Genomic DNA, 26,830 nt, shown 5'->3' with positions numbered 1-26,830 from the left:
TTGAAACGAAATACAATTTATGGTTAAAAAACGAAGACCAAATCCTTGAGTAACCTTCTCCAAAGTCTGCAAAAATGTGCCATGTTTTTTTGTGCCATGTATAATGATCACAGCGGGACTGCGGGGATGGCGCACAATAGAAATCATTCCGGCAAGTGTAGCTTTAATAATGAAAGAAAATACCACACAATTGTATTTGCTTCATCTTGGGTCAAATAGTGAAGCAAATCTACAGATACAAACAAAATTTAAATAAGCACCCGAAACCGAGTTTTTGTTTTTTTCAGAGTAATGGAGATCCCCCCGTGGAACTAAAAGAGGGTCACTCGTCCCAAATCCATACAGCCATCATGGATTTTTCCATTGTGGAGTTGAAGCTCATTGGATATCTGCAGCAGGATTGGGAAGGCCAGTATAATCTCAGCAGCGAACAGGATGAGATAAGCTTCATCAAATTCGTCTCGCTGCGTTTGGACGATGAAACCGAAACAAAGGCGGAGCTAGACATTGCCATCCATGTTAAAAAGGAGGAGGGTCAGCTGGTCGTGGCAGTGCACTCGCCGTATTGGATGGTGAATAAGACGGGCAGGCTGTTGCAGTATAAAGCAGACGATATTCATCGCAAACACCCGAAGGATTCTGACATGCCTCTCCTCTTCTCCTTTAAGCCACGCAACTTCCTGCAGAACAACAAGGTTTCAATGCCCCAAGAAGAGACATTTGTTTTTAAAACTCGATTCTGTTTATTCATCTCTTATCTTTCTTTTTTCAGATTCGTTTAATGATTTCGGAAAGCGAATTATCAGACGATTTCTCCATCGACACAGTTGGTAGTTACGGTGTTGTTAAATGCAAAGGAAGGCAAAAGGATTACATGGTGAGAAGCATGGTTTCATTTCTTGTTCAATAGTTTCATTCATATATAGTCTGTTTCATCAGACCCGCGCGTGCCTGACCCCCAGTTAACTTCCGTTTTATGTTTAACTTCCGTTTTACTTCAAATTACAATTTTCATAAATAATTATTTTACTGTATAATTACCGTTTAATTGTGGAACTTTGTTTATTTGATAAAATGAACATACAACAATGTGTCCTGTAGTTCGGTTGCATTTAAAGTCACCGTCTGGTACATTGACATCTAGAGGTGGAGCTTGGTATTGAAATTCGTAATATTGGAGAGAAAAGTTTAGCAAAGTAACAGGTTTTCTCTGTTTATATTAAGTGTTATCAGAAATAATCTACTGGCACTCTATTGTTTGTGAATGTGAGCCGGACGTTCAGTTGGGGTCACAAAAGTGCAAAGCCGCAGTAACCTTTGTTTTTGTTGTTATGAGGAAACCGTCTATACATTCTAGATGTTTTGTGTGGACTCGAAATAATTATGTGACATGTCTGTTTTTCTGGTAGGTTGGGGTGAAGATAGATGCGTCCAGCTTCAGTTTGACACGGCTGGTGACGTTCCTGCCCTTCTATATGCTGGTGAACAGAACCAAGCATGTGATTCGAGTTTGCGAGGAGGGGATGGATCAGTGGACGGAGGCCCGACCCGGACAGGTCAAAAACACGATTCCACAAACTAGTTATAGCAGAACGCCAAAGAAACAGTTCATTCAAACCTTGAATGAATGCCTTGAGTTAGAAATGACATGTATTTGTTTATATATATATATATACATATATGTCTGTGTAGTGTCTATATTTATATTGTATTTATGAATACATACGCATTAAAATAGAAAGATTAATAATCGTTTTAATATCATTTCAGTTATTGGTAAATATAAATAAATACATCTAAATATTTATTAAATATATATACATGTATGTGAATGTGTTTATAAGTACAAAATTATTATGCACAGTACACAGACGTATTTTATGCAAAATAAACTTTTTTCTGGATGCGATTAATCGCGATTAATCGTTTGACAGCCCTAATTAAAATACATCGGCCTTTACATGTATATTATCTAAAACTCAAAATTGTGAGTCTTCACTGCAGTCTGTTAACTGAAAACTGCTGTATTTATATACTGTATTTCTGTGTCATTTCTAGGCCGCCGTTCCATTCTGGCCAGAAAGAGACTCGAAGAAGCTTCGAGTCAAAGTCGAAGGATGTCAGTCATCACCACGAGCCTTTGACTTCCACCAACCAGAGAACTGCCTCCTGCTGCACCTGGACAAAACCGTACGTTATCATTACCTACGGTTTACATTACTATAACCTACATAAAGAAACAAAAGCACATTATTTGTTTTCTTCTTGATTTTAGCTGGGCGGTATAATCGTTGATGTGAATTTGTCAGAACATTCGGCTGCGATACGCTTCTCTGATTACCATGACGGCGCGGCCCCGTTTCTCCTCATCAACCACACAAAAGACGAGACACTGCAGTACCACCAAAGGTGAGAGAGACTACCTGTACCCATTTCTATATTTACTATGTCTAGGCATCACTGATGTACATCTTACCAACAGCAGGCAACAAATTCTGCAGCAAGTTTGAAAAATGTGAATTCTTCACTAAAAATCACTCCCAGAATGCATCCTGATTATATACATATTCAGTAGCGCAGATGCTTATTGCATCATTTGCCAGCGCTGTTGCGTCTGTCGACGGATTGATAAATGTTAAGCTCCCGTACGTTATCATAACGGCGGTGCAGCACAACTGATATAGTGTCTTCCTATTGAATCGTGCAACTGACTAATAGAGGCTAGTAATGTCATGTGGAGGCTGCATGCAAACCTGACAGTTCAAATATCTGAGGGGCACGTGCCCCCTCTGTTGAATGGGCATGACGCCTCTGGCAGCGATATACGTGTATACGCGTTTCCGGTCATTTTTGTTTGTGATTTTGCGGCAACCACTCACAAAAATAAAGTTTTGATATACTGTATTTTCAAATATATCTCCATGGAACATAATATTTTCGTAATATCCGAATTGGTTTTGGCATAAAAGAAAATAATATTGTTGTCTATTGCTACAAATATACCCGTGCTTGTTATGGTTTTGTGGTCCACGGTCACATATGTCTCGTTTTGTTGTTATCCTTGATGCTTTTAGTTTTTTGTGTGTTCACATTTGTGCAGTCACTCGAAGTTAACTCTGTTTGTTAACATGCTAGAATGCATTAATGCCATGAACTTAAGCTTTTGTAACCATTCAGCGTCTGACCATCTGTTTTTAGTTTTCATTTGGAGCGTGTATAGTGTTGTGTGTGTTTCCGTCACTGTTCAATGTCCTTTCGTTGCATTTGTGTTACTTGTCCTTTTGTGTCTTTTAGTCGCAGGAAGCAGAAAGATTCTTCTTGGCTTCCAGATGAGTTACTGGATATCTCTTTATCAGGGGGGGATGAGACACGGTCCCTCTGGTACACAAAGTGTTATCGAACGAGATGCATGGAAAACTCTCTCTAAACTATTTTCTCTCCCCTCGACCTAATACGGGATCCGTCTGGTGAAGGCAGCCGACTCCTTTCATATTCTCTTCGAGCTGCTTCCTTCATCCAAATTCGTTTCGAAAAACAAATGTGATTTCTCCCACGGAGTGTAACGTTGGAGTCTGACTTTGTTTTCTCATCTTGTAGCTTGTGGGCTGTGAACGGATTTTAATCGACTTGCTTGTACTCGCTTTTCTTAAATCTGCCTTCATTTCTAGCTATTGAGTGCCGCACTTCTCTTGTGTCTCAGTGGAACCTCATCTTATGTTGAAGAGCATGATGTATGAACCACGAATGATTCCCTTTCTTAAAGTGATTTATTCTGGGGTATAAAAATCCGAACTACGGGACTGTAGTTTCTCCGGTTTCTGAATGCTACAGTGTTCACTTTTGAGTCTCCTAAAAAAGTGTCTCACTCCAAACAAACTTTATTACATAAAATCATCAGGAAATACCGTGTCAATAATATTTACATGAACGGTAAAAGTAGTTTGGACGTGTTCGTGCACACAAGTATAATATCAAGACCTTTGAAATTATATAATAAAGTTTGTTGCTGTTTATAAGATGTTTAATCATATAAACGTGTATTTACTAATAGTGTTCTCCTGTTAGCTCTCAGGCGGAAATGGATGAGCTGGGTCCAGGACAGGCAGTGTACTACACATGGGCTGAGCCCACCGGATCACGAACCTTGAGCTGGAAATGGAGCAAGTACAAAGGAGAACTGAAGAGTGAAGAGGTGAGATGTACTCTGTTAAGTTCCCTTTATGTTGCGGTCACACTTGACTTTTCGTTCCATACGCATGCGAAAGCGTCATGACCGTAAACGAACGCCCGTCTGAAAATACTTCGCTTTACGGTGCATAGCAAAGTTCAAGGTGAACTCTGACATGCAAATTCGCATCAAGTGAGTGTGTGAGACCTATAGAAGATCAAAGCGTCACAGCGTGACCTCTCGGTACAAAAATGTCAAAGATGGAGGAATCGTTCCTGCTTATTTTCGATGCACCATCTGAACTGATGCTCAAAAACGCTCAACCGTGGCAGTTTTTTATGTATTAAAGTGAAATTTCTGAAAATTCAAGAATTTTATGTTCTGTTGTCTCATTTCAAATCTAAATGATTTTGTTTTACCTGCCGAACACAAGTGGAGATCATATAAAAAAGCATTGGGTGAATTCAAATAATATTCACGTTTACAAATTTAAGCAAATATAATATTTATTTATTCTGAATATGTTTTATATAAATGCATATATTTACTTATAAATCCCAGAAAACCAATCAATAAATAAATGATTTTTTAAGTAAATATATCCATTTATTTTTTTATACATAATAATAATAATAATAATATGATTTAAAGGTGTTGATTGTCCCAAAAATGAAGATTCTGTAATCATTCATTAACCCTCATGTTATTCAAAACCTGTATATGAAGATATTTTAAGAAATGTCTCGGTGGCTTAGTGTCCATACAATGGAAGTCAATGGGGGCCAGCATTGTTTGGTTACCAACGTTCTTGTAAATAATGAAAGAATTGTTCTTTTTGGCAAAGCTATTTCTTTAACAGGCTCAGTTAGAACTACCCTTAGCTACCATTGAGACAAAGTGTTCATGTTCCTTATGTTAGTTCAAATCCTGCTCATAACATTTCCAGATCCTTTCTTTCTTCTTTTTCAATGTCTCGACTACGATACTACAAAAATGACACGTATATCTAAATTAAACTTGGATTAAAGACGACAAACCAAATACTCATCTGGGTCTTTGTTCTCTTAACAGGACCAGTTGTTGGACATGAACGAAGAGGGAAAACTGTTCGTCGTCTCATTTTATGAAGGCCTCCAACGCGTGGCGCTTTTTACCTCCGATCGCCGTGTTTACAAGCTGATTTGCGATAATGAGAAGATGGAGGTGCCTCAACAGGAAATCAGTATCTTGTTGCAGAACATGGGCGTTTCACTGGTCAACAACACCTACAGCCAGGAAGTGGCCTTCATTGGCATCACCAGGTATAATTGGTGTTCACGCTGTTCGATGGCAGACTGCTACTATAAAGCACTTTTGCGGTTGTGTCGGTACGGTTTACTTCAGATATTTTATGTGTTGACTGTGTGAAACTTCGTGTTGGTCAGTTCTGATGTGGTATGGGAGACTAAACTCAAGAAGCGCAGCCGATGGAAGGTTTTGAGCGGTAAAGAAGCTGCTCAGTTGGAGAGCCGCTACCAAGAGTATATGGAGACGAGCCCGGTGGATGGCGCCCTCATCGACTTAGAGAACGATTACCAGGTCAGTGCTCATAGAGACCAATTCAGTTCTCTTAAAGGCACAGTGTCCCCTTTACCAAAGGACACATCTCGGATCTAAAATCATCCTCAGGAGAATAAGGTTAAATTCACACTGAGATTGTTCATTTCTGACTGGATGCGTGTTGTTCAGGTGTTATTTGCGGCTAATGGGGTGTCCATGAGGGTACTGCAGCCCTTTGATGCTCCTCTCAGGAGGAACTTCCTGCCCGCGCTGAAGGTGGAGTACAGCGTCTCCACCCGACAGAAAACCTATAGAGTCCAGATCAACAGAATTCAGGTTTGATTTACGCTTCATGAAGCATAGCACGTGTAGATACTGCAACTTTTAGAGCTATAGAAACCGTAATGAACAGCAGAGAGCAACCCGGTAGCTAATGCTTACTTAGTGTTTTGTGAAAGGGGTGGTTCACCCAAAATCGGTTCTGATAACATTTATTCCCCCTCCTGTACGTGACTCTTTCTTCTACGAAACACAGAAGAAGATATTTTGAGAAATGACTCTTTTGTGTCCATACAATGGAAGTAAATGGGGGCCAGCGTTGTTTGGTTTCCAACATTCTTTACAATATGTGTTCTGCAAATGATGTGAAATGATTGTGAGCTAAAGGAAAAAAACGTATAGTGAGCACTCTCTTCAACAGGTTTCAGTGTGCAATTGAGAAAGAAAAAAAACTACGTGTTACATCAATCCATCAAATGCTTTTGTTCACTGTACAGATCCAGAATCAGTTGCCCGGATCCATCTTTCCATTTGTGTTCTACCCCATCAAACCACCCAAGTCGGTTAGGATGGACTCAGGTCAGTCGCTGTGGTTGACTTCTACATAATCTTGACGAATATTTTCATCTTCCTGAAAATTCCCTCAACAAAGAAGGAAAATGTGCACACATTTGTATAATGTTTGTGTTCTGGCATGTTTGTAACATTAAATTTTTGTATCTTGTTATTGAAAGAACCGAAACCGCTGGCTGACGTCAGCATCATCACCCGAGCAGCCGGGCACTCGGACATCCTACGCATCAAGTGCGTCTCTTCTCCATTCCTTTCTCTCACCTTCTCTTAAGCTGCGCACTCACGACACCATTTCTTTCATAGACTTATTTGTAAAATGCTTTTTTGTTTGCGAACCGTCATGGATGTTTGCACATCTCAGCCCGTGTTAACACTTGACTTCGTTTTTGAAGCTGTTAGCGTTTTACATTATAATTCGGCGTCTTTTACTGTCTTTTGAGGTTGAGAAAATTCAACTTTTCTCAAAAAGAAAACACCCTATGGCGTGCACCTCTTTCGCAGCTAACCAATGACAGAGACCTGTCGATTTCCATAAATATGTGATTGGTTATCACAGAGACGCTCTCTGTTTCTTATTCCAATAGACTTCCACTACGCTGCCTATGAAGCCTGTATCTCTAAGCTGCCTTCGTGCACAAAGGCTAACGCTTGAACATTGCCGGTAACAACAACGTAGCGATCGTTTTTTATGTTTCTAAAAATGCGCCACTGTCAACTTTTTCTTTTAAAAAAGAAGTCAAGTGTGAACACGGCCTTACCTGTCTTCTGTTTTGTTGCATGTGCACTCCTATAACAACATGGCACATTGTTTAGTGATTTTTGTTTATGTTTTGTAATAGTCGTCTGGTAAGGGCAGAACTTTACTGTGATTTATCAGAACGGTTGTTAAGCTCCTGGAGTGCACATTGTGTTTGTGTTTCATTATGGCATATTTATTGGGCTTATAGGTATTTTAAGGTGCTGATTCAGGAAATGGACCTACGGATGGATCTTGGGTTCCTGTATGCTATACTAGAGCTCTTCACTGCCGAGCACTCCAGTGCTTTCACGTCTGAACAAGAGGTAACGCTCGGACCCTTATGTGCTGCCCTACTGTCTCTCTGAAGATAGATGTATGGATGAAAAGTCAAATCAAACTTTTAGTTTAGGGTTTTCTGTCTAATTCAATGACATTGAGATCTATTTGTGTCGCTGATTTTTGTTGAATGTCTGTCTGTTGTGTTGTTATAGGTTGAGTTGTTTGAGAAGGACATTGAGTATCTGAAGACTGAGTTGAATCATGTTTCAGCGACAGACACGTCTCCCATGAGCCTGTACGAGTACTTCCATATATCTCCCATAAAGGTCAGTCAGATTCACTGGTTTCTGCTGTGCGGCTCTGCCCGCAGTGCGGTTTCGTTGAATATTTGACATGACACGGACGATTGTGACCTCATGTGTGTAATTTGTGTGGCAGCTTCATTTGAGTTTCTCTCTGAGCACCGGGGGTGAAGACAGCAATAAGAAAGAGAGAGAGACCGAGGTCATTCCGGTTCAGTCGCTGAATCTGCTTCTGAAGAGTATCGGAGCTACGCTTACTGACGCTCAGGACGTCCTCTTCAAGTACTAACACTCACTCCTACTCCTACAACAGGAACACTGTACATTCCTCGCGCTACTTAGATTTTCACTACACACTGATGGTAAAGATAATTCCAGATCTCCATCGACTGTGTTTATTCGTCAGAGGACAGAGCGTGTTTCTGTAGAATCTCCATCTGTGGCAGTGTTAGCCTCAGGTTCCTCATGCCAGCTTGAGCCAAACCCTCAGATCACACCTTGGGGTGTTTCGGGATTTCACATGTGGTTAGATGGTGATCTAGCGCAATTTCCTCTAAACCATTTTTACTCTTATGCTGCCCTCAAGTGGAAAGAGACGTTGCACTACACGTGGCTAAACATGGAGTTTGTATAGTAGTTTGCACTAGATCGTTTTTTCTGTGCTGATGGTGAAGATTTGTAGATTATTGGTAAAAGATTTGCAGAAGAGGTTACTCATGAAGAGTGCCATACAAAGTAGGGATGCACGATAAATTATCGGCCATATCGGTATCGGCTGATAAATGGTCATTCTTAATCTTATCGGTATCTGCCGATATATTAAAGACAAATAATATATCATAAATCATTTTCTCTGGTTAAACTTCTTCAGCTGCACGCTGCTCACAGTTAAAATACAGTACGGTACGGTCTTTCTGTCTTGATCATTCACTTGATGATATTAGTAAAACATTGTTGATGTTGGTACAGTATAAATTCAAAACGCTATTGTTTGAATCAGACTGCTGTCAGAATTCTGTCTTTCTTGAGACCTATTAGACATTTGGCTATTTCCTATTAGGAACACTTTTCTGAGTTGCTCGGGAAGAACATCAATGATTTGTTTGTTAAAATAAAAAAGATACCAGAAAAGTTTGAAGGTTAAAGAAACATTAACTAGCGTAAAGTAGGCTTGGTACATGTTTTTCAGGGAAAAAAGAGAACTATCAGTTACCTTGTTTTCTGCAGTGAATGTTGTCATATAAAAGCAGTGGTCCACTTTTTGCCTTTTGTTTCAGTCGCAGGAAATGTTATATTAATATGTATATACTGTATATCGGCCAATATATCGGTTATCGGCTTCCAATGTTAAAGAATCATCGGTTATCGTTATCGGCCAAAATGTACATGTCTGTGCATCCCTAATACAATGTGTCACATCTGAACTGAAATGGGTTTTGTTTCTGCAGACTGGCCTTCTTTGAGCTGACATACCAGTTCCGTACCACCCAACAGCTGCAGTGGGAGGTGGTCCGTCATTACTCCAAACAGGTGACCTTACCTCTTTAACCCCCACACTATTTATTTTCACTCAGCATCAAGGTTTTGGTGTATATTTAGCTCAAGTACATTTTGTGCTTATGTTATTAATTACGATATATATTGGCATATTGCAAACACAGAAACTTTATTTTAAAAAGGATCTTTCAATTGTCACTGTCAGAAAATTGAACAAATGTCTGAAGCATAGGGTGGGTGGGAAGAAGCGATGAAGAGTGACTAGTACTTCTGGAACTTGGTTCATGAGGACAGTATTAGTCCTAAAAGAAAAAAAGGATCTTCCGAAGTTTTGGACGACTCATTTTTGCTACGTTAAACTGTTGTTTGAGCTCAGTGTTGTGCCAGTACCTTGTCATTTCTTCGTACGAGTAATAATACTGAAATGTATTGATGTGTGAAAGTATTTTTTGTCTGTACCGTCGATGGTATCAAAAGATTCATGTGATTTTAGTGTTCAGCATGTTAAACATAAAATTTAGAAACACCGCTTGTTACGTTGTGTCGCAAGTGAATTATGTTGAAACAAAGAAAGTAGATCATATACATGCGGGGTGCGTCAATTCTGAGAGAACTTTCACCTTTAATATCTTTGTGCTGTTTGTTTCAGGCTATCAAGCAGATGTACGTTCTGGTGTTGGGTTTAGACGTGCTCGGCAATCCATTCGGACTCATCCGCGGCCTGTCTGAAGGAGTCGAGGCCTTCTTTTATGAGCCCTACCAGGTAAATCTTGACACATGAAGGAGGATTACAAGACGCAAGCAATTTGATTCTCGTCTAAATATTAAAAAAAGACTCAAACTTGAGTGTGTGTTCTTCAGGGGGCTATCCAGGGCCCAGAGGAGTTTGTGGAAGGGATGGCGCTCGGTGTGAAAGCTTTGGTCGGAGGGGCTGTGGGTAAGAGCTCTCTTTCCATCTCTCCCTCAAAAAACATTTACTTTCCATATCATACGAGCAGGAAATCGTTCTGAAATGTTGACCCCCGTTTCTGTCTTGCTCAGGCGGCATCGCGGGAGCAGCGTCTAGGATCACGGGTGCGATGGCTAAAGGTGTTGCTGCCATGACGATGGATGAGGAATATCAGCAGAAGAGAAGAGAAACTATGAACAAGCAGCCCAGCGGTTTCCGAGAAGGGCTGACGCGGGGAGGGAAAGGACTCGTATCCGTGAGTAGCAGCTTCATGGAAAGAGAGACGTTCTACGCCACCTTTTGCTTATGATGTACGTTCATCTTGTCTTCTCACGCAGGGGTTTGTGAGCGGCCTCACTGGAATTGTGACGAAACCCATTAAAGGTACAGTAAAGCTGTTGATCGTGTTCTTTTTTTGTGGAGAAGTGAACCTTATGTCTTATCGCCGTGTGTTTCTATAGGAGCACAGAAGGAAGGGGCTGCCGGTTTCTTCAAAGGTGTGGGAAAAGGTTTAGTCGGAGCTCTCACCAGACCAACAGGAGGCATCATTGACATGGCCAGCAGCACATTTCAAGGCATCAAGAGGTGTGTGAATACCTCTTTTCCCATTATAGAGGCTTAGCTGTTCCTATCTTGGTGCCCATTTTCTCTCATTTTAATTCAGAGCTGCCGAGATATCTCAGGACGTGGAGAGTTTACGCCCACAGCGTTTCATTCACGAGGATGGAGTCATTCGGCCATATAAGGAGAGAGAGGGAATAGGCAGTCAAATGCTTCAGGTATTTTAATGAACACCCTGCAGACTCGCCCTTTAGGGTGTTTAAGACCAGAGCATTAAAATGTGTTTAACAGGCCAGAATAACAACAATGGATTAAACATTTGGCAACATAATTATTAACGTATTTATGTACGATCCAACATATATTGGACGTATTTTGATCTTGAAAGCACCCATTGTTGGAGTTAAACCTAAATCTTGTTTTTGTTAGAAAACAACTTTTTCATGCAGGTCCATGCAATAGAACATGTAATGGATGTGATGGTTATAATGGGTCTACTGGTACTGTATGTGAGGGATACTATTGGAGTAATGTTACCTGGCAGATGGGAACCAGAAGGACACCCTCAATTCATATTGGAATAATGCCCACACTATTAAGAGGGATTTTGTAATGGGTTTAATAGGAAACAGTTTATAATGGTATTTTAAAGGGATACTCCATCCAGAAATGAGTTACTCCTTAAGTAGTTCCAAACCTGTAGTCATTTGTTTGTTTGGTTGAACACAAAGAAAGATATTTGGAAGAATGGTAGCAACTGGGGTTGTCAGAATTGATAGTCAAAGGTGCACTAAAATTGTTTGTTTTCCTAAATTTGTTAAAACTACAAGAATTTTTCCTACTATTGTAGTCAACGGTTCCCCGGAAATCTCAGACATTTAAACGGGGTTTGTAACAACTTGAGGATGAGTTTTCACTTTTGGGTGAACTTTCCCTTTCATGGAAACCATTTGAATTGCTGTGATGGTTTCTATTGTTTTTTTCAGCATCTATGTTGTTGAACAGCGTAACTGTGCTGTTCTTCTGCAAACCTTATGAACACATGATCGTTCTGGTAATGCTGGTTGACCAAGTATACTGTATTCAAAAAGCGCGGTTCAACATCACATACTGGAAACGCGCACCAAAACAGCATCATGCTGAGATTCAGCCAAAACCCCAGTGAATTGTAGTCTACTCTTCGGGGTGTATGAATAGATACTAAACTAAATGATGAACGCCATAAATTGTACAGTTATACAAAAACTAGCTCGGTCAGAAGCTCATAGCTGTGTTTTATTGTGATCAACCAATCAGCCTTAAGGACCAGAACTCTTTCATAAAATCTACAACCAGACCTTTACCTAATGATGTAGTTTGTGGGTAGATGAAGACATCAGTTTACTAGTGTTACAGCTATTACTAGCGTTAGCCTAAGTAGAATTAGCCTTTGCTAGCACATGCTGTATTTATCATCGCTGTAGAGGAATACAGTAGTTCATGAAAAGTCATCATATACCCATTTTTTGTTGTTCCAAACCTCTTCGAGTTGTCATTTTGTTGCCACTCATCGTTTAAATCATTATATGGAAAAGAGCAGCGTAAATATCTTCCAAAATTGCTACTTTTCCACGACAGACAAATAATCCATGGAAATGTGGAATGACATGGGTACTTGATGTGAGACCTTTTTTACCGGATGTGTGTGGTTTAGAAAGGGTTGTTGATATGACTGACTTCAGCTTTCCCTTCTCTTGTCATGTTCACAGAACATAAAGGCTCTCTCTCGGTGGAATAGCGACATTGACAGTGATGAGGAGGATGATGATGATGATGATGCATTTGTGTCTTTTTAACTACATCTCAGGGTTTTCTGTATCTAAAAGCAAAAAAGTAGTTCAAGTAGTTTGTAGTCTACATGTAAATATTGCTGTTTTATGTTCAGGAATATTTCCTTTTATAACATATATAACGCATTTGTTTTATTCCATTTGATTTGTTGAGCCCACCTATCATTTGTCATTTTCAAGAATAAAGTCTGTTTCAAAGTGTTTTCCATCATTCCACACCCATCAATCCCAGAATGCATTGTACAATCCCATTCCATTAAGTCATACACAAGACTACAGTCTGCTAAGGCGCAGGGTTGTTTATTGTGGCTTGAAGTCTTCTAGAAAGCATCAGGACTAAACCTTCTTTGCATTTTGCATCAGATTAGAGCGTGTTTTAACTATGGAAATGCTTGAAATTTGCATTCTTTCATCCCGACCACATTCACAAAGACAAATCAAACCAAAAGCCAACTTTTGGGGCAAATCGTTGCCGTGCAAAGGCTAAACGCGGTCAACGACGTTTCGGAAATAATGTCGTTGAATGATTGGATTTTGCCTTCAACAGTTCATCAGTCCACTTGTCATGTCCACACCATCTGTATGATTTTTCAGACTTGACTAGAATAGAGAAGTGTCACTGTTTCAATAACATAACTGACGAGAACGTTTGGCCATATTAATGAAAGAATCTTTGTGTTAACTGGTTTTTCCATTTGGTTTTTAGACTATTGAAAACGGAAGGTTTGCCAAATACAGGTACTTTGCTCACGCCAAGGTGAACGAGTCCGATTTCCTGATGATTACGAAAAGGTAGGTTCATTTTTAAACATGAAGTGTGAGCACATTGGTGATGTTGTGATTTTAAGCTGTGGTTGCCAAGATGAGCGTCACATTTATTTTAATTTACAATTTTTTAAATGTTTTATGACTTGAATGATACCTCAAATCACACGGCGGTTCACCCTAAAAAGAAATAAGCGGAACACAGAATAAGATATTTTGAGAAATGTCTTTGTGGTTCGTGTCCTTTCAATGGGGGTCGATGTTCTTCGTCAAAACATCCTCAAAATATCTAAAGTCACACAGGTTTTAAACGACATGAGGGTGAATATATTCCAAAATATCATGGTGAACTTTTGACGTGGACCGGTGACCCAGCCGGCTGCAAAGCAATACACAATAATCAAGCAAAATGTTAGCTAGCACATCACGTAGTCCCGCCCTGTTGGTGACCTATCCAGGATGGGCACCACTAACATTCAGAAAACAAATGATGATGTCATCATGATGGTCGTGTTATGTACATTCCTTCCAATCATATGCCATTTACACTGCATTTAATTGAATAAGATAAATGTTTCTCAATGACTTAAGCTTATATTCGTCTTTGCAGGGGGGTGTTTTTCGTAACAAAGGGGACGTTTGGTCAGCTGACATGCGAATGGCAGTATCTGTTTGACGAGTTCACTAAAGAGCCCATGATTGTGGAGGGCAGAAGACTTCGCATTGAGGCCAAGGTACGACACCGCTCATTAAACACGTACTGATCTGGGCATTTGATTCTATACAAAACGTTTGTTTTGTCAACGCAATATCCACCTCAGAAACAACCTACGTGGGCGGGGAAAGTATATTAACCAGTTACAACCATTGTTTTGCTTTTTTACAGGAAAGAGTCAAATCTGTGTTTCATGCCAAAGAGTTTGGAAAGATCATCAATTTCAAAACTCCAGAATTAGCAAAGGTATAATAACTAAAGACTCGGGCATTTTTATCTGTGAAAAGAACACAATATCTTCTCTCTGTAAATGTTTTCATTTTAATCATCTGTGTCTGTCATTTGCAGTGGGTTCTTGCCAAGCTTGAAGATGCCAGGGAAAGTCTGCCAAAATAACCTCCATCTGTATCGTCGAAATGACAAAGACCCTGCGCTCGGCTGTGCCTTTAATGCTGCGTTTGCAGCATGCCACTTTACATTGTACCCACAATGCAACAGTCTTTCACTGAACTCTGGTAAAATGACTGTGAGCCTGAATATATGCACGTGTGCGGTTTACATTACGTCGTATTTTTCCAGCATCGCTCACTTCGCTTTCAGACCTTGTTTTTGAAGCTCTCAAGTCCCTTATTTGTGTACTGTGAACCACATTTCCATGTTACGTCTTTTACAGCGTGACTCTACACACACATCATTGACTGGATCCATAAGATGAATGGCTCTTAATAAAATGTCTTTAATTCACAGTAATGAAGTCATAAATGAAAGTTGAATTTCATAAGCATATTAATGAAGACCCATACGCTGTATGTATCGCATTCGTCTTTGCAAAATGGGGAACGTGTTTGTGAGGCATTTCAGGAATGCTTGAAAAGTAGGAGAGTGGGGATATTTTTTACATAACTGCTTTTGCATGAAATGTTATTTTTGCCTCAATGTCTATTTATTTTCATTTAAAGCTTTGTTTTAGCAGTAAATTATTAGTAAACTTCCTTGAGTCCATTATGTGTCTGTTCTGCCACACTGCTACAAAAATAGTCTAAATATGCGCAGTCACAGGGTTATTCTCAATGTCGATTTAACATGTGCTGGGTTGTTTTAACCACAACGACTGTGTTTGCATCTTTCTTCACCCAACATTGGGTTAAAAATAACCCATAATTTTTAGGGCAGAAAAGAATACATTTGCATCTAAATAGTGTATATTGTTAACCGAGACAGAGGTACATATTGGTACCAAATGTATACATACATTTACATTTAGCAGACGCTTTTATTCAAAGATTTCAGGGAGCACTAAGCGATATGTCATACAAGAGCAATAGTACGATAGGTGCTACTACAAAGTTACTAGTTTCAACAAAAGCCAGACCACTACCTGTTGAGAGAAGAGAGAGGGTTCGTGTATATAATTTCTTTTTTTTTATTTGACTGTCAATAGATACATATTTGTACGTAAGGGGGCTTGGCTCAGGTGTTTTTCCTCACAGTGCAAAGAATTCATGACCTAAATATGCAACTATCTTTCATTTCAATATTTATCAATGAATATCAAGTCAACATGAAATCAAAATGCACACTATTCCGTTAAAGTTTGTCTTCATTATCTTTCATTGCCATTTAGTTCTTTACTTTTCAGTCTGTCACTTACTAGTCTAACATCTGTTTGTTACTGTCAACATCTGTTATAGATAATATAGCCTTGCGGGAATTCTTTTCTCGCAACAGCTGACTGATCTTTCATTCTGGTATTGAAAACTCACTTTTCACAATCCTACCGATCATCCCATAAATAAACAGTCCTATATACGTTTTGTTATTTTGTTTGTTATAGACCACTTCGCAAGATGTAAAAACTGCACTTCTGGTTTCATTTTTATGTATTTTATTTTGAAATGTTATAAATCTTAGTTTTTATTTTGACATTTGTTTAACATTTTGACTCAGGATAGCGTTGTGTGAGGATTGTGGGATGGGTAAAGGACACTCCGAGATGGACATCGAACTGGGGTCGCTGCTATTTTTAACATTATACGTGTTCTGTTGTTTGTATTTTGTTCAAACTTTTGTGTAGTGTTAAAAAACTGACACGGGACGTTTTTCTGGGTCAGCACTGCTTACGTTATCCTTGCGTTTCACTCTGATACATGTGACATTCTATATAATTCTAGGGTTTACTTATAATTGTATAACTGACATCTTTTTTTTAACCATAATGTAATAAATGTATTTGGGAATTTTGGTTGTTAACATGTTTATTTTAATAAGCAAAACAATAACATAAATATATATTTTCATTTAATAAATATTATCAAAGCAGATACAGACATTACATTATACAAAGGCACTTTAGGTTTTGCTACAACCAGCTTTCAACATCCACAAATAAATAATTTAAGTACAACTCAATGGTTGCGTGAAATGTTCCTGTCATTTGCCCCAGTTTCACGTATAATTTAAAATGTATTATTTTACAATAAGACAATTGCATTCATGCCTTTGGTTTCTACATATGGCTAGCCACGTATCAGACATATGATATAGCAATTCTACACAAGGCATCGTTTTTAAACTAAATGTAAACTCTACATTGCCTTTAAATACACTTACACAAAGTATTCTTGAGACTGTGATCCATTACATGAGTAACATAAGAGAAAAATAAGTTTTGTCTTGTGGCTTAACTTGGACCTTCTGTAACCCCTACTCCCAGAAAGAAAACAGCCACCACTACATCTGTGCTAGATGTAGCCTATCCATCTATTAGAAGACAAGACCTAAACAAGTTGTTGTAATGGTAGATAAAGGCTTGATCTCTGGGACCTGGTTCAGATCTTCTTCATAAGGCAACTCCCCAATATAAGTCCTTAGTTAACATTAGAACATAGAAGGTAATGCAACAACTACATCTATTCAACATTAGATCTGGAGTAAGGAGTTATTAAGACTAAGGGTTTATGACCTGGATTAGGACGGATATTAAACCAGGTTGAAATCTTTGAGATTCTGTTTGACGATGGTGTCTTTCACAGCGGCAAAGATCAGACGGATGTTCTCGGTGTCAGTGGCGCAGGTGAAGTGGGAATAGAGGGCTTTCTCTTTGTCTTCATTTTGCTCGAGGTACATCTCAAGAATGTACTCCTGGGCGGCTTTTGCATCGTTTTTGGGGCCTGCAAAATGACACACGTTATTTGATCCATGTAATGTTTATTTCAGTTAAACTTACTAAAGTGATTTAAAATGTAAAGGACTGATGAAAGTCATTATATGCATGTACTGTAAATTCGCTATTATCTCAATTTAAATGTACAAAGTTAGCATGTTGCTAGGGTAGTGGCATGATTCTAATGCGCATAAAAATGCACACATTCCCACACAAATAGAAAAAGACAGATGCATGAAACAATACATTCAAGCATGCAATAAATAGTAATGATACTTCTTGGCATTGAATAAAATGTAAACCACGAAAAGGTAAATCTGTGAAAACAGTAATGTCATATGCGTGTTTCGTCTATAAATGGTTTCATTGGACGCAAGCGCATGGTCGAAAGTTAACTCCCGGTCTGTGTTTGTTTACTGGTCTATATATAACTAATAATATAACTATTTACATTTAATTACATTTATATTGATATTCATTTATATTATTTTTTACTGTATAATAATTGCATAAAAAAATTATTAGTTACATTTTTTTATGTTAATTTTATTAAATAAACAATTTGTTAAATGGGTCGTGTAACACTGTCGCACTTCAAGTAACCGTATGGAACATTGACCTCTAGTGGTTGAACTTGGTATCGTAGTTTAAAATTAAAAATATTGGAGAGGGGCGTTAAGCCAAGTTTTTTTTATTATTATTACAAACATTTATATCGAAAATAGTACAAGGGACGCATTTCAATATTATGTATGACAAAACATTTGTAAACATAATACACAGATAAGAATAAAAAGGTAAGTCATACGTTTAATGAAAATGATAAAAAGTACTTTCTTTTGTGTTTATGAGCAGAGTAAGGAGACGAAAGGAATCAATCAAACATTATATTTGGAGTTTAGCCAAGTAAAGGTTCTTCTTGGTTTCTTTGGCTTGTTATCACAGATAATCTTCAAGAACTCTATTGCGCATGTGTAACGGAAGTTACGTCCAGCCCACAAAAGCGTGCATGCGCAGTAAATTTTGTTCATGTTGTTGCTTTGAAACCGTGTAGATTTACTGCACCTTCGTTCATTGGCACAAATTTAGATAGTTTTGATTAGGTCCCCAGCGGAGACACCTTATTTACACTTTATTATTCGTAAATTTTGATCTCACTTATACACAGACAAGGGTGTTCGAAAAGTCACGGGCTGGCATGCAAAATACAGAAGTTCTATTCGTTTTTACAGATACGTTTAAACATGGATCATTTTGACAACATTGTCATGTGTACGAAAAACTCGGAGGAAAGACTTCATGTTTTTACTGCATAGTTGACTTGTAAACGCACATTTATTTTTCCTCCTCCACCATCGCATTCTTATTGATGCTATAGAATCTATATTTAAAAAAAAATCTTGATCTTAATGGACAGTAAAGTCTCTCTCAAACTAAGTGAGGCAGAAATACGGTATGCTTCGTGTTTAAACATACTGTAACTTTAAGCTCTAACTTCGTCTGTGGCGAAAAATAAAACGTATTGAAATTAAACTGCAAGTGGAAAGCCAGTCACGCATTGACTCTTGATTTTTTTGAATAGCTTTGAATGTTTATACTTTGTGACAATGACTGACCTGTGAATTCTGGGAAGTAAGTGGCCAGGTGAGAGTTACCGATCTTCTCCTGCAAGATGTCTGTCTTATTGAGAAAGAGGATTACAGAAGACTGCTGGAACCAAGGATATGTGATGATGGTTTTAAACAAAGCTTTGCTCTCCTCCATACGATTCTGGAACGCAAGACACGAGCAAACAAGAAGACCTGTTTTGTCTAATCCTCAATTTCCTTGATTCATATTTACTGATATCTTTCTATTTTACCTTTAGTAGCACAAACAGTGTTAAAAACTTACTAAGGCAACAAAAGAACTAATATTCAGAACAATAAGTTATGCTGTATGTTGTCCTTTATTGCTTTATTTGCAACTAACATAAGCCAGAAGGGACTCGGGTCTCCTTGGCTATTGCGTCCCGCTTTCATATAGACATAAGGTTTCAAGACGTTTAGCTGATGACTGTATAAATGAAACCACTGACCTCATTGTCGCATTCAACCAGAACCTGATCATACTCGCTCAGAGCCACCAGAAAGATGATGGAGGTGACGTTCTCAAAGCAGTGGATCCACTTCCTGCGCTCTGACCTTTGACCTCCCACATCCACCATCCTGATGACGTCAATAATAAACGTGATCAGCTGAACATGACAAACTGGCATCGATCGAGCAATGTTAATATGTGAGCCATAAAACTGTACCGCGTCTTTCATTTTTCCGCTATAACACCCTGGTATAGTAAATGACTTAAAAAAAGGAAATGAAACCCCAACGGACTATTCTCCTAATGAACATTAAATAAGCAATACAAATATATATCTAGAATATAGAGAACGGATCCAATTGAATCAAATTTATTATTAAAAATGACATAAAAATGACATGGACATTGGACGTTTACTGCATTCATGCCTCTACCAACTTTTGCCTAAATGTATTGTGTGATAATCTACGATGTCATGGGTTCAATCCCAAAGACCACGCACGCTAATAAAACGCATGTCTTGAACTATAAATCATGTCTGCCGAATGCATAAAAATAACAGGAAGTTTTAAGAACTCTGAAAAGATTGTGCGTAAGGGAGCGTGTACAAACGTCCCAAATCGTGTATAACCAAACACACATTTTGAGCTAGGGGGCGCTGAACTTTAAAATGTAACTACAGATCGTAGTAAACTGCTTGCACACACAACCTTGCAAATAAATGCTGTAAAGGAACAAAAAACATCTCCATAACGAAATCCTAGATGGCCAGACAGCGATTGATTTTTATTTCTTGGAGACAGTTGTGTACGCTTTCAGTTTATAAAGGTTGACCTCAAAAAACGCTGTGGCATGAATATTGTATGAGCACTATTTAATGTTACAGCTGTAGGATTTAGCTTCACTTAAAACAGGTGGAGGCTTGGACCCGGAGACGGTATTCCTTACGTCACAACTTAAGAAGCGGGTTGGTCTGTGCCTCCTTTTTAAGTTTGATTGAAACAATAAGACAGCATATTGTTCATTCTCACTTGAAGATGACATTCTCCAGATCGAATGGATACTCGATTATACCAGTGGTAGGAACTCTGACCCTGAGAATATCCTGCTCGGATGGGACATACGCTTCTTCGGCAACACGATCCAGGTCGCTCAGATAGCTGTGACAGGTCACATGATGGAAACAAATGTTGTGGTAAAAGTATGGTCAGGGCAGACAGACAGAACAGGTTACAATAATATTAATGACATTACAGTTAGACCACCTCACATCTACAGTATATGATCAAATGACAGGTATATCACACATTACAATCATTACGTTAAAAATGATAAGACTGACTATTTGGCAGAGTCGGTCAGCTGATATTCTCGACGGCGCTCATAGCATTCCTGAATTCCAGCGTCGTCCCATAGACTGCGGATGGCACTCACTTGGCTGTCATCCAAACGCATAATCTTATCAATCTCCATTTCATTCACCATTGTACCATGAGCCTGCAGTTACAAAACAACCAATCAGAATGAGGACAAGTGAAAGTACAAGGTCAAGAACACCTAAATAAATTTGACCAAATATTGTCTTTATTCATTTTGTCAGTATTTCAGATCGTGTTCATTTGGGCTATTGTGGCTTAATCCGTAGAGAACGGTGCTGCCCGGGTCATGGGATAAGCATAAGAAAACGTTTTTTTCCGAAACTCTTTCCAAATCGTCCTCTCACCGTACCCCGACAAGCTCATAATAACAATCGATATAAAAATGATGTATAGTTTGAGCTGTTGGGTACAATTTTGTGGGAAATGTCAGTCTGACATCATCAGTAAAATGAGATTTAATGCTTCAAATGGAGCAGCAAAAGTTACAGATCAGAGCTCTAAAATGAATTAAAAACGAGTTTATTTTCATTGATTTTATTTGATATTTTTCACGGTAATGGTTAAAAGTTCATACGTAAATATTTAGGGACCGTATTTACTTGTTAACTGTTTTTATGTTGGGACTCTATCAAGGTTAATACCTTAAGTTCTAAAGCTTTCTGACATCTAGAACGTCACACGTCAGCAGCATTTTGCAGGTGTTTGTGTATGTATGTCTGTGTTACCTGATTCTCTGCTTTTGCGTAGGCAATACTGAGCGTTTCCATCGCTCTGCACATGGACTGCATGGCAAAGACAATGTTCTGATGGACCAGTTTAACAAATTCCTTCTTGTCTTCATCGGTGTAACCAGTCCCGTGAATAATTCTCATCTGTTTGATGAAGGTGCTCTTTCCACTTTCACCCGTGCCTAAACAAGAAGAAAAAGGTGTGTGTCATATTATATTAATTAATATTATTGTGAACATACATTGTAAGTAGTCATTAAAACCATGCCCCACTACAGGTTTTGTCTCAGGATGCACTCCAGTATTTCGTTTTTGTAAGACGTGTTTGTAAAAACGACTTAAATATCCTACTTGAATTGTCTGGCTTAATCTAGGCCTGGGAAACTGCCCCATATACTGTATGTAAGATTTGGGAACGGTTGGTTCACTAAAACAGCAATGGGTTTAAATGGAGAGCAATGGACACCCCTCTCAGATGCTTCTACTGAGAAAAGATCCTTCTCGCTTGTGTCTGTGGTGCTCCACAATGGTCACTTGCTAACATTCTTCCAAATATATTTCTTGGCGTTCGACCACACGAAGAAACGTCTACAGGTTTGGAACAACTTGAGGGTGAGAGATTCACGACATCATTTTCATTTTTGGGTGAACTATCCCTTTAAAATAAAAAGTCACTAAAGTCACCCCATCTTTTTAGACACAGAACAAATAATAGATCCGCCTCTTACTTACTGTTTTTCAGTAGATGTCTCTTTTGTTTCGATTTCTCCTAAAGAGCTTAAAGTCAATTATCCATAACAATACTCAAAGACGCATTTTTGTGTTTATTTCCTGTTGAATTAGACTTTTAGGGACATGTAAAATCTTAGAAGCTATAAGAACAATGTCTCTGTTATCTAGAAAACGGCTTTTGAAAACCTGTGTTTATCTATAATGCTGTAATCTAGTGATCATCTACCTTTAAAATGATTTTTCTTCAATTTTTGTGATCAAGTAATTGAACAAGTCCTCATTCTTTGACTTTGAGGAAAAACATAGGCCTATTTCTACAATCAAAGTCATCAGAGTAAATCTGCTTAGTGCAACGTCAAGACAGAAACCATTATGTTCGAATGTGGGCTTTGCCAGAGTTGTTTACATACTCCAGCTGCTTTGGCTTTAGTCTGGACTTTACAAGATGTAAATGGAGTGTGACACGCTATATCTGAAACGATTTTACATTGGTTTCCACCAGTAATGAATTACTATTTATAAAAATGTCCCTCATACGTATACGTATATATCCTTTAATGAGATTTGCAACGGACTCTTCTGCATTCCTTTAAAAACGAAGTGTAAAAGGACGTCAATACTTGATAATGGGTTTCTGTTGCTAAATCCTGACAGAAACAAATTGCCCTTCCTGAGGAAAATAATAGCTAATGTGCAATATGCCGCCATTTAACCCGACCCCCCGAAACGTGTAAATCACAGAAACAGTGTGTGGGGGGGCCGGGGGGTTCTCAGTGAGTTGTGTCAGAATATCTTTCTTGCCCTCGGGTGGTGTCTGAATCTCCACACTCGAGCCATCATTTAAGCACACTTCTCCATGTGCTTACGCAGCCGTACAATTTCAGCAGACACTCACAACATTTCATTTTCGGCACCTTTTGCATTGTGGTTTCTTAACAATGTACATTGTGTACACTGCAGAACTGTGTTCGTAGGAAACTCTCATTCTCTCTCTTCCTCTCTCCCAGCATTAAGTGAATGTCTCCAAAACATTAATATTGCAGAGTGTGGATGAGATAAGATGTGTGCTTTCTACTGAGAGTGTACGTTATTTCAATTTCTTTCTGTCGCTTTAACACTTTTGCGATCTCTTTGACAGATGTTACCTTGCTGGACACGTGCTGGTGTGTAATGTTATCGAGTAATGACGACAGCAACACGCTGTAGTTATTATATAACGTTGTGAATTGTTAATTGAATAATTGCATAATCATAATTGTATTTCTTTAGTATTTTACCTTGTAAAATATTATAACAAACCTGGTACATGTCACTTATATGAGCAGGTGGACGACATTGACCTTTCATTTTTTTATGATTAGTTGCTGATGTGGAAAAAGATGTTTTGTGCAAAATCTTTTACGAATTCCTGAATGCAGGAATACATAATAGATGTTTGGCAAAGGAACACGCATATCGTGCTAATGAAAAATGAATGGCATGAATGCACTGTAAGTCGCTTTGGATAAAAGCATCTGCCAAATGCATAAGTGCAGTGGAATGTTTATTTATTTATTCATGGCGGATTCTCTTTTCAGCAGGTATGGGAAATGTGTTTTTGATCTTGTTTATGTAACTTCTTTGAAAAGGAAAATCTTTCTTGGGGACCGATGTCCGTGCGATAATTGTCCTCTTTGCATGAATTAGCATTCTGTGAATGTCCTGGTGACACTGCAATCATTTACACAAATGAAAATAACTAGATTTGAATAAGTCCACACAAGAAACCTCGAATCCTCCCAGATGGTTGGTTTAATCCAGATTTTTCACGATTTATTTGAGAACCCTGGAAATACATTTGACATGATGTCATGGGTCAGATATTTTTAGTATACTCAGAAAAATTCTTATCGACCAAACATGCTTGCGTTCAGTGATTCGCATTTATTTTCTGAAACCTTCCAATAGTTTTTATTTATTTGAATCAAAATGGAGCTCTTGTTAAGTGACAAATATTTGTTTTAACTATATTTATTTAACTACTTTTTTTTTATCAAATTAATCTAAACATAATACTGTACAGACGCTATTAAGTGTCTTTATTTTAACCACGGATTTAACCTAACTAAATTGCCCATACTTCCATATTTCCCCCAAAATGACATTTTTGGGGATATATTTTTAAAAACATATTTTATTTTGTGTACTATGACGCAGCCCACAGCAACTGCGCTTTTGAATACCAAAAAACACATTTTTAAAATGGCTATAATTGTATTTCACCGGTCACACCCAAAAAGTACGAAACTTCACCGACACACAAGCACAACACAATGCAAATCTTTTGTTTTACATATCGTAAACATATCGGTGTTCTTTAAATGCAAGTCTTTTTGACCTTTAGGTTTGTGGTCTGTCCCAAGGGTCAAGCGCTTAATGTGGACGGTGCGATAATGAATCTACTGGGAGTCTGATTCAGCTCACTCTCTATTGCACAGGTGTGTATGAAAAATGCTACCTAGACACTGTGTGTGGTCAGACTCAAGCCGTGGTTCTTTTTTGCCTCTATATAAAAAGTAAGTCTTACTCTGTATACTTAAGGCTGGTGAATGAAGTTTTGGAAAGTTTGTTTATACAGTAGTTCACTGTAGACTCTGCTTTGCATGCTTTTGCATAGCAAGGACAGAGAGGGTGGCCATGTGGTACTGATGTACAAAACTGTCATTGCAGCTGAACCACATACACAGAGTATGTCATGCTTCTGTTGTGGAATTTTCTTATTCCTTAATCAAGGTGAGTTTTAAACCCTTCAGACAAATGCAACACACAGAGAGTATGAGTTACTTTGCAAAGTAATTTTATTGACATTCAGTCTGCATCAAGTGAAGAAACCCACTTCATGAAAATTTCCACCACACTTCTTTATACAAATTCTGCCAGACTTTATTCTTTAACGCCTTACGGTGTAGTTCTATGTAAGGGTAGATTATATGCAAAAATACATTAAAAACGAGCACAGCGAGTCCATCTCTCTCTCTCTCTCTCTTTGCATTGTAATGATCAATGAGGCATAATACTGTACAATAAAATAAAAGTCTTACCCAGCAGCAGCAGCTTCATCTCTTTGCGCGAGTTGCTCTTGTCCTTCCTCAGCTGTTTCTCAATCTCCTGGTTTATCCTCAGCCGCTCCTTCTCCTCCGCCGACATGCAACATCCAGCCATGATTCCCTGGCAAAGCTCTGTCCCTGCTTAGAAGAGCACTATCTTCAGCACACTAGTAAAGCTCTGGTGATTTATTATCTGCTCCTTTGCTCCACACTACAATCGGAGAGGTCATGAATGGGCTCCTCCTTTAAAAGTCCACAGTACATAATAACCAGCAATTGATCAGAAGTTAGGGCTGGATGAAGTACAACGCCAGCAGATGTAGTGTGTCAACAGCTCGGTGGAGAGAGGAAAATCCACTGAGAGGGCACAGAAATGCACCTTTGGGAAAGCTGCGTAGAGGTGCGTGAGATCTGACTTCTGCTCCACGTCCCGGCACCTGTCAATTGCATCAGGGTGGGGCATCCTGCTCTTGCACCGCACCCATCACCTGGACCAATCCACGATCGTTCCTTATTGTTATGAACCCTTTGAAACACCCAAGTGAAATAAAATAATGGCAAATTAAATGTGCCATCATGTTGAAATGTGGCCACTGAAAAATGGAAAACATGAAATACATTATAAAATGTTTGTTCATAATACATTGACTCAAATTCCTATTTAAATCCAAATGCAACATTATAACATCATTTTATTTATGTATATGTATGTTTTGAATGAGTTTATTGCATTGATGCAATCTAAAGTGGACTAAAAGCGATTTAGTTTGGACACTGAGAGGCATAATCCAATAATTGACGACGGGATATAATTTATGTTCAGACGTGGATTACATTTAAATGTAAACCGACCTTACATAAGACAACCATGTTGTAATATGAGTGTATTTAAGGAAGATGCTGGAGCTTTGCTAAGAAAGCAGAGACTGAGGACGCTACCTGATCTTATAATACGTTCTTTTAATATAACATGTTCATATTTTCTCTGGAAAAACTGAAAGGTTGAACAACAATGGACCCAAATTAAGAGGAGACCCAGGAAGATCGAGATGTAGGCAAAACGTTGTCCTTTTGTCTGCCTGTATTCAAAACAAAGGAGGAGGCATTTGCAACTGCTTTCCAAGTAAAAATGAGGGACGATCAGAATAGAGAGTCTGGATTATTTTATTTCCATGACTTAAAAGCAACCCCTTCTCAGTAAGATCTTAACTTGTGGGGGTTTTAAAGAAATCGCACGCTTTTTCTACGGAAGAAAGACAACGGAGAGATAAAGTCCAAATTAGTTTCAATACGCTTTAAAAGGTCAAACGTTTAAATTGTCTAAAAACATCCAATCTGTATCTTTCTACGTCTTTTCAACATTTTACATTACGCCCATAATGCTTGTATTCGTCAACCCTGTTTTTAAGCTTAAAGGACATCATTACGACATCATGTCTCACATTCGAGTTGTTCCAAGTCTGTATTG

The 26,830-nt window shown here is 38.6% G+C and overlaps 2 protein-coding genes across 2 annotated transcripts in view; one reads left to right on the top strand and one right to left on the bottom strand.

Moving 5' to 3' along the window:
• vps13a (vacuolar protein sorting 13 homolog A) overlaps positions 1-15,187 on the top strand; it is a 37,054-nt gene extending 21,867 nt beyond the window's left edge. Inside the window, 25 exon segments of the mRNA XM_079467729.1 lie at positions 288-695; positions 773-877; positions 1,410-1,556; positions 2,059-2,190; positions 2,276-2,409; positions 4,066-4,192; positions 5,240-5,469; positions 5,593-5,746; positions 5,897-6,043; positions 6,484-6,565; positions 6,721-6,790; positions 7,507-7,621; positions 7,790-7,903; positions 8,016-8,161; positions 9,328-9,409; positions 10,026-10,139; positions 10,238-10,313; positions 10,418-10,581; positions 10,664-10,709; positions 10,787-10,910; positions 10,990-11,104; positions 13,422-13,507; positions 14,091-14,214; positions 14,367-14,441; positions 14,544-15,187. Of these exon segments, the coding sequence (XP_079323855.1) occupies positions 288-695; positions 773-877; positions 1,410-1,556; positions 2,059-2,190; positions 2,276-2,409; positions 4,066-4,192; positions 5,240-5,469; positions 5,593-5,746; positions 5,897-6,043; positions 6,484-6,565; positions 6,721-6,790; positions 7,507-7,621; positions 7,790-7,903; positions 8,016-8,161; positions 9,328-9,409; positions 10,026-10,139; positions 10,238-10,313; positions 10,418-10,581; positions 10,664-10,709; positions 10,787-10,910; positions 10,990-11,104; positions 13,422-13,507; positions 14,091-14,214; positions 14,367-14,441; positions 14,544-14,591 (3,165 nt within the window). The 3' untranslated portion in view covers positions 14,592-15,187.
• A 1,249-nt stretch (positions 15,188-16,436) lies between these two features.
• On the bottom strand, positions 16,437-25,786 carry gna14a (guanine nucleotide binding protein (G protein), alpha 14a). Its single transcript, XM_079467728.1, has 7 exons — positions 25,357-25,786; positions 21,542-21,726; positions 20,780-20,934; positions 20,469-20,597; positions 19,436-19,565; positions 18,975-19,128; positions 16,437-17,365 (listed from the first exon to the last, which is right to left on the bottom strand). The coding sequence occupies exons 1-7, from the start codon at positions 25,475-25,477 to the stop codon at positions 17,175-17,177; spliced, it is 1,065 nt and encodes a 354-aa protein (XP_079323854.1). The 5' UTR covers positions 25,478-25,786; the 3' UTR covers positions 16,437-17,174.
• Between the last annotated feature and the right edge of the window lie 1,044 nt (positions 25,787-26,830).

The sequence above is a fragment of the Barbatula barbatula genome (genome assembly GCF_947034865.1).
Source record: "Barbatula barbatula genome assembly, chromosome: 11".
In the NCBI taxonomy this organism is placed as follows: domain Eukaryota; kingdom Metazoa; phylum Chordata; class Actinopteri; order Cypriniformes; family Nemacheilidae; genus Barbatula; species Barbatula barbatula.
Note: the sequence above shows the minus strand (reverse complement) of the source record. Positions and strands in the feature narration are given on the sequence as shown.

Excerpts from the sequence above, each read along its gene's own strand:
- gna14a (XM_079467728.1), bottom strand. The coding sequence starts at position 25,477 with ATGGCTGGATGTTGCATGTCGGCGGAGGAGAAGGAGCGGCTGAGGATA. Across the intron at positions 20,935-21,541 it reads ACGCAAAAGCAGAGAATCAG|GCTCATGGTACAATGGTGAA; the intron begins GTAACACAGACA and ends TTGTAACTGCAG. Across the intron at positions 19,129-19,435 it reads TGGTTGAATGCGACAATGAG|AATCGTATGGAGGAGAGCAA; the intron begins GTCAGTGGTTTC and ends CTTGCGTTCCAG.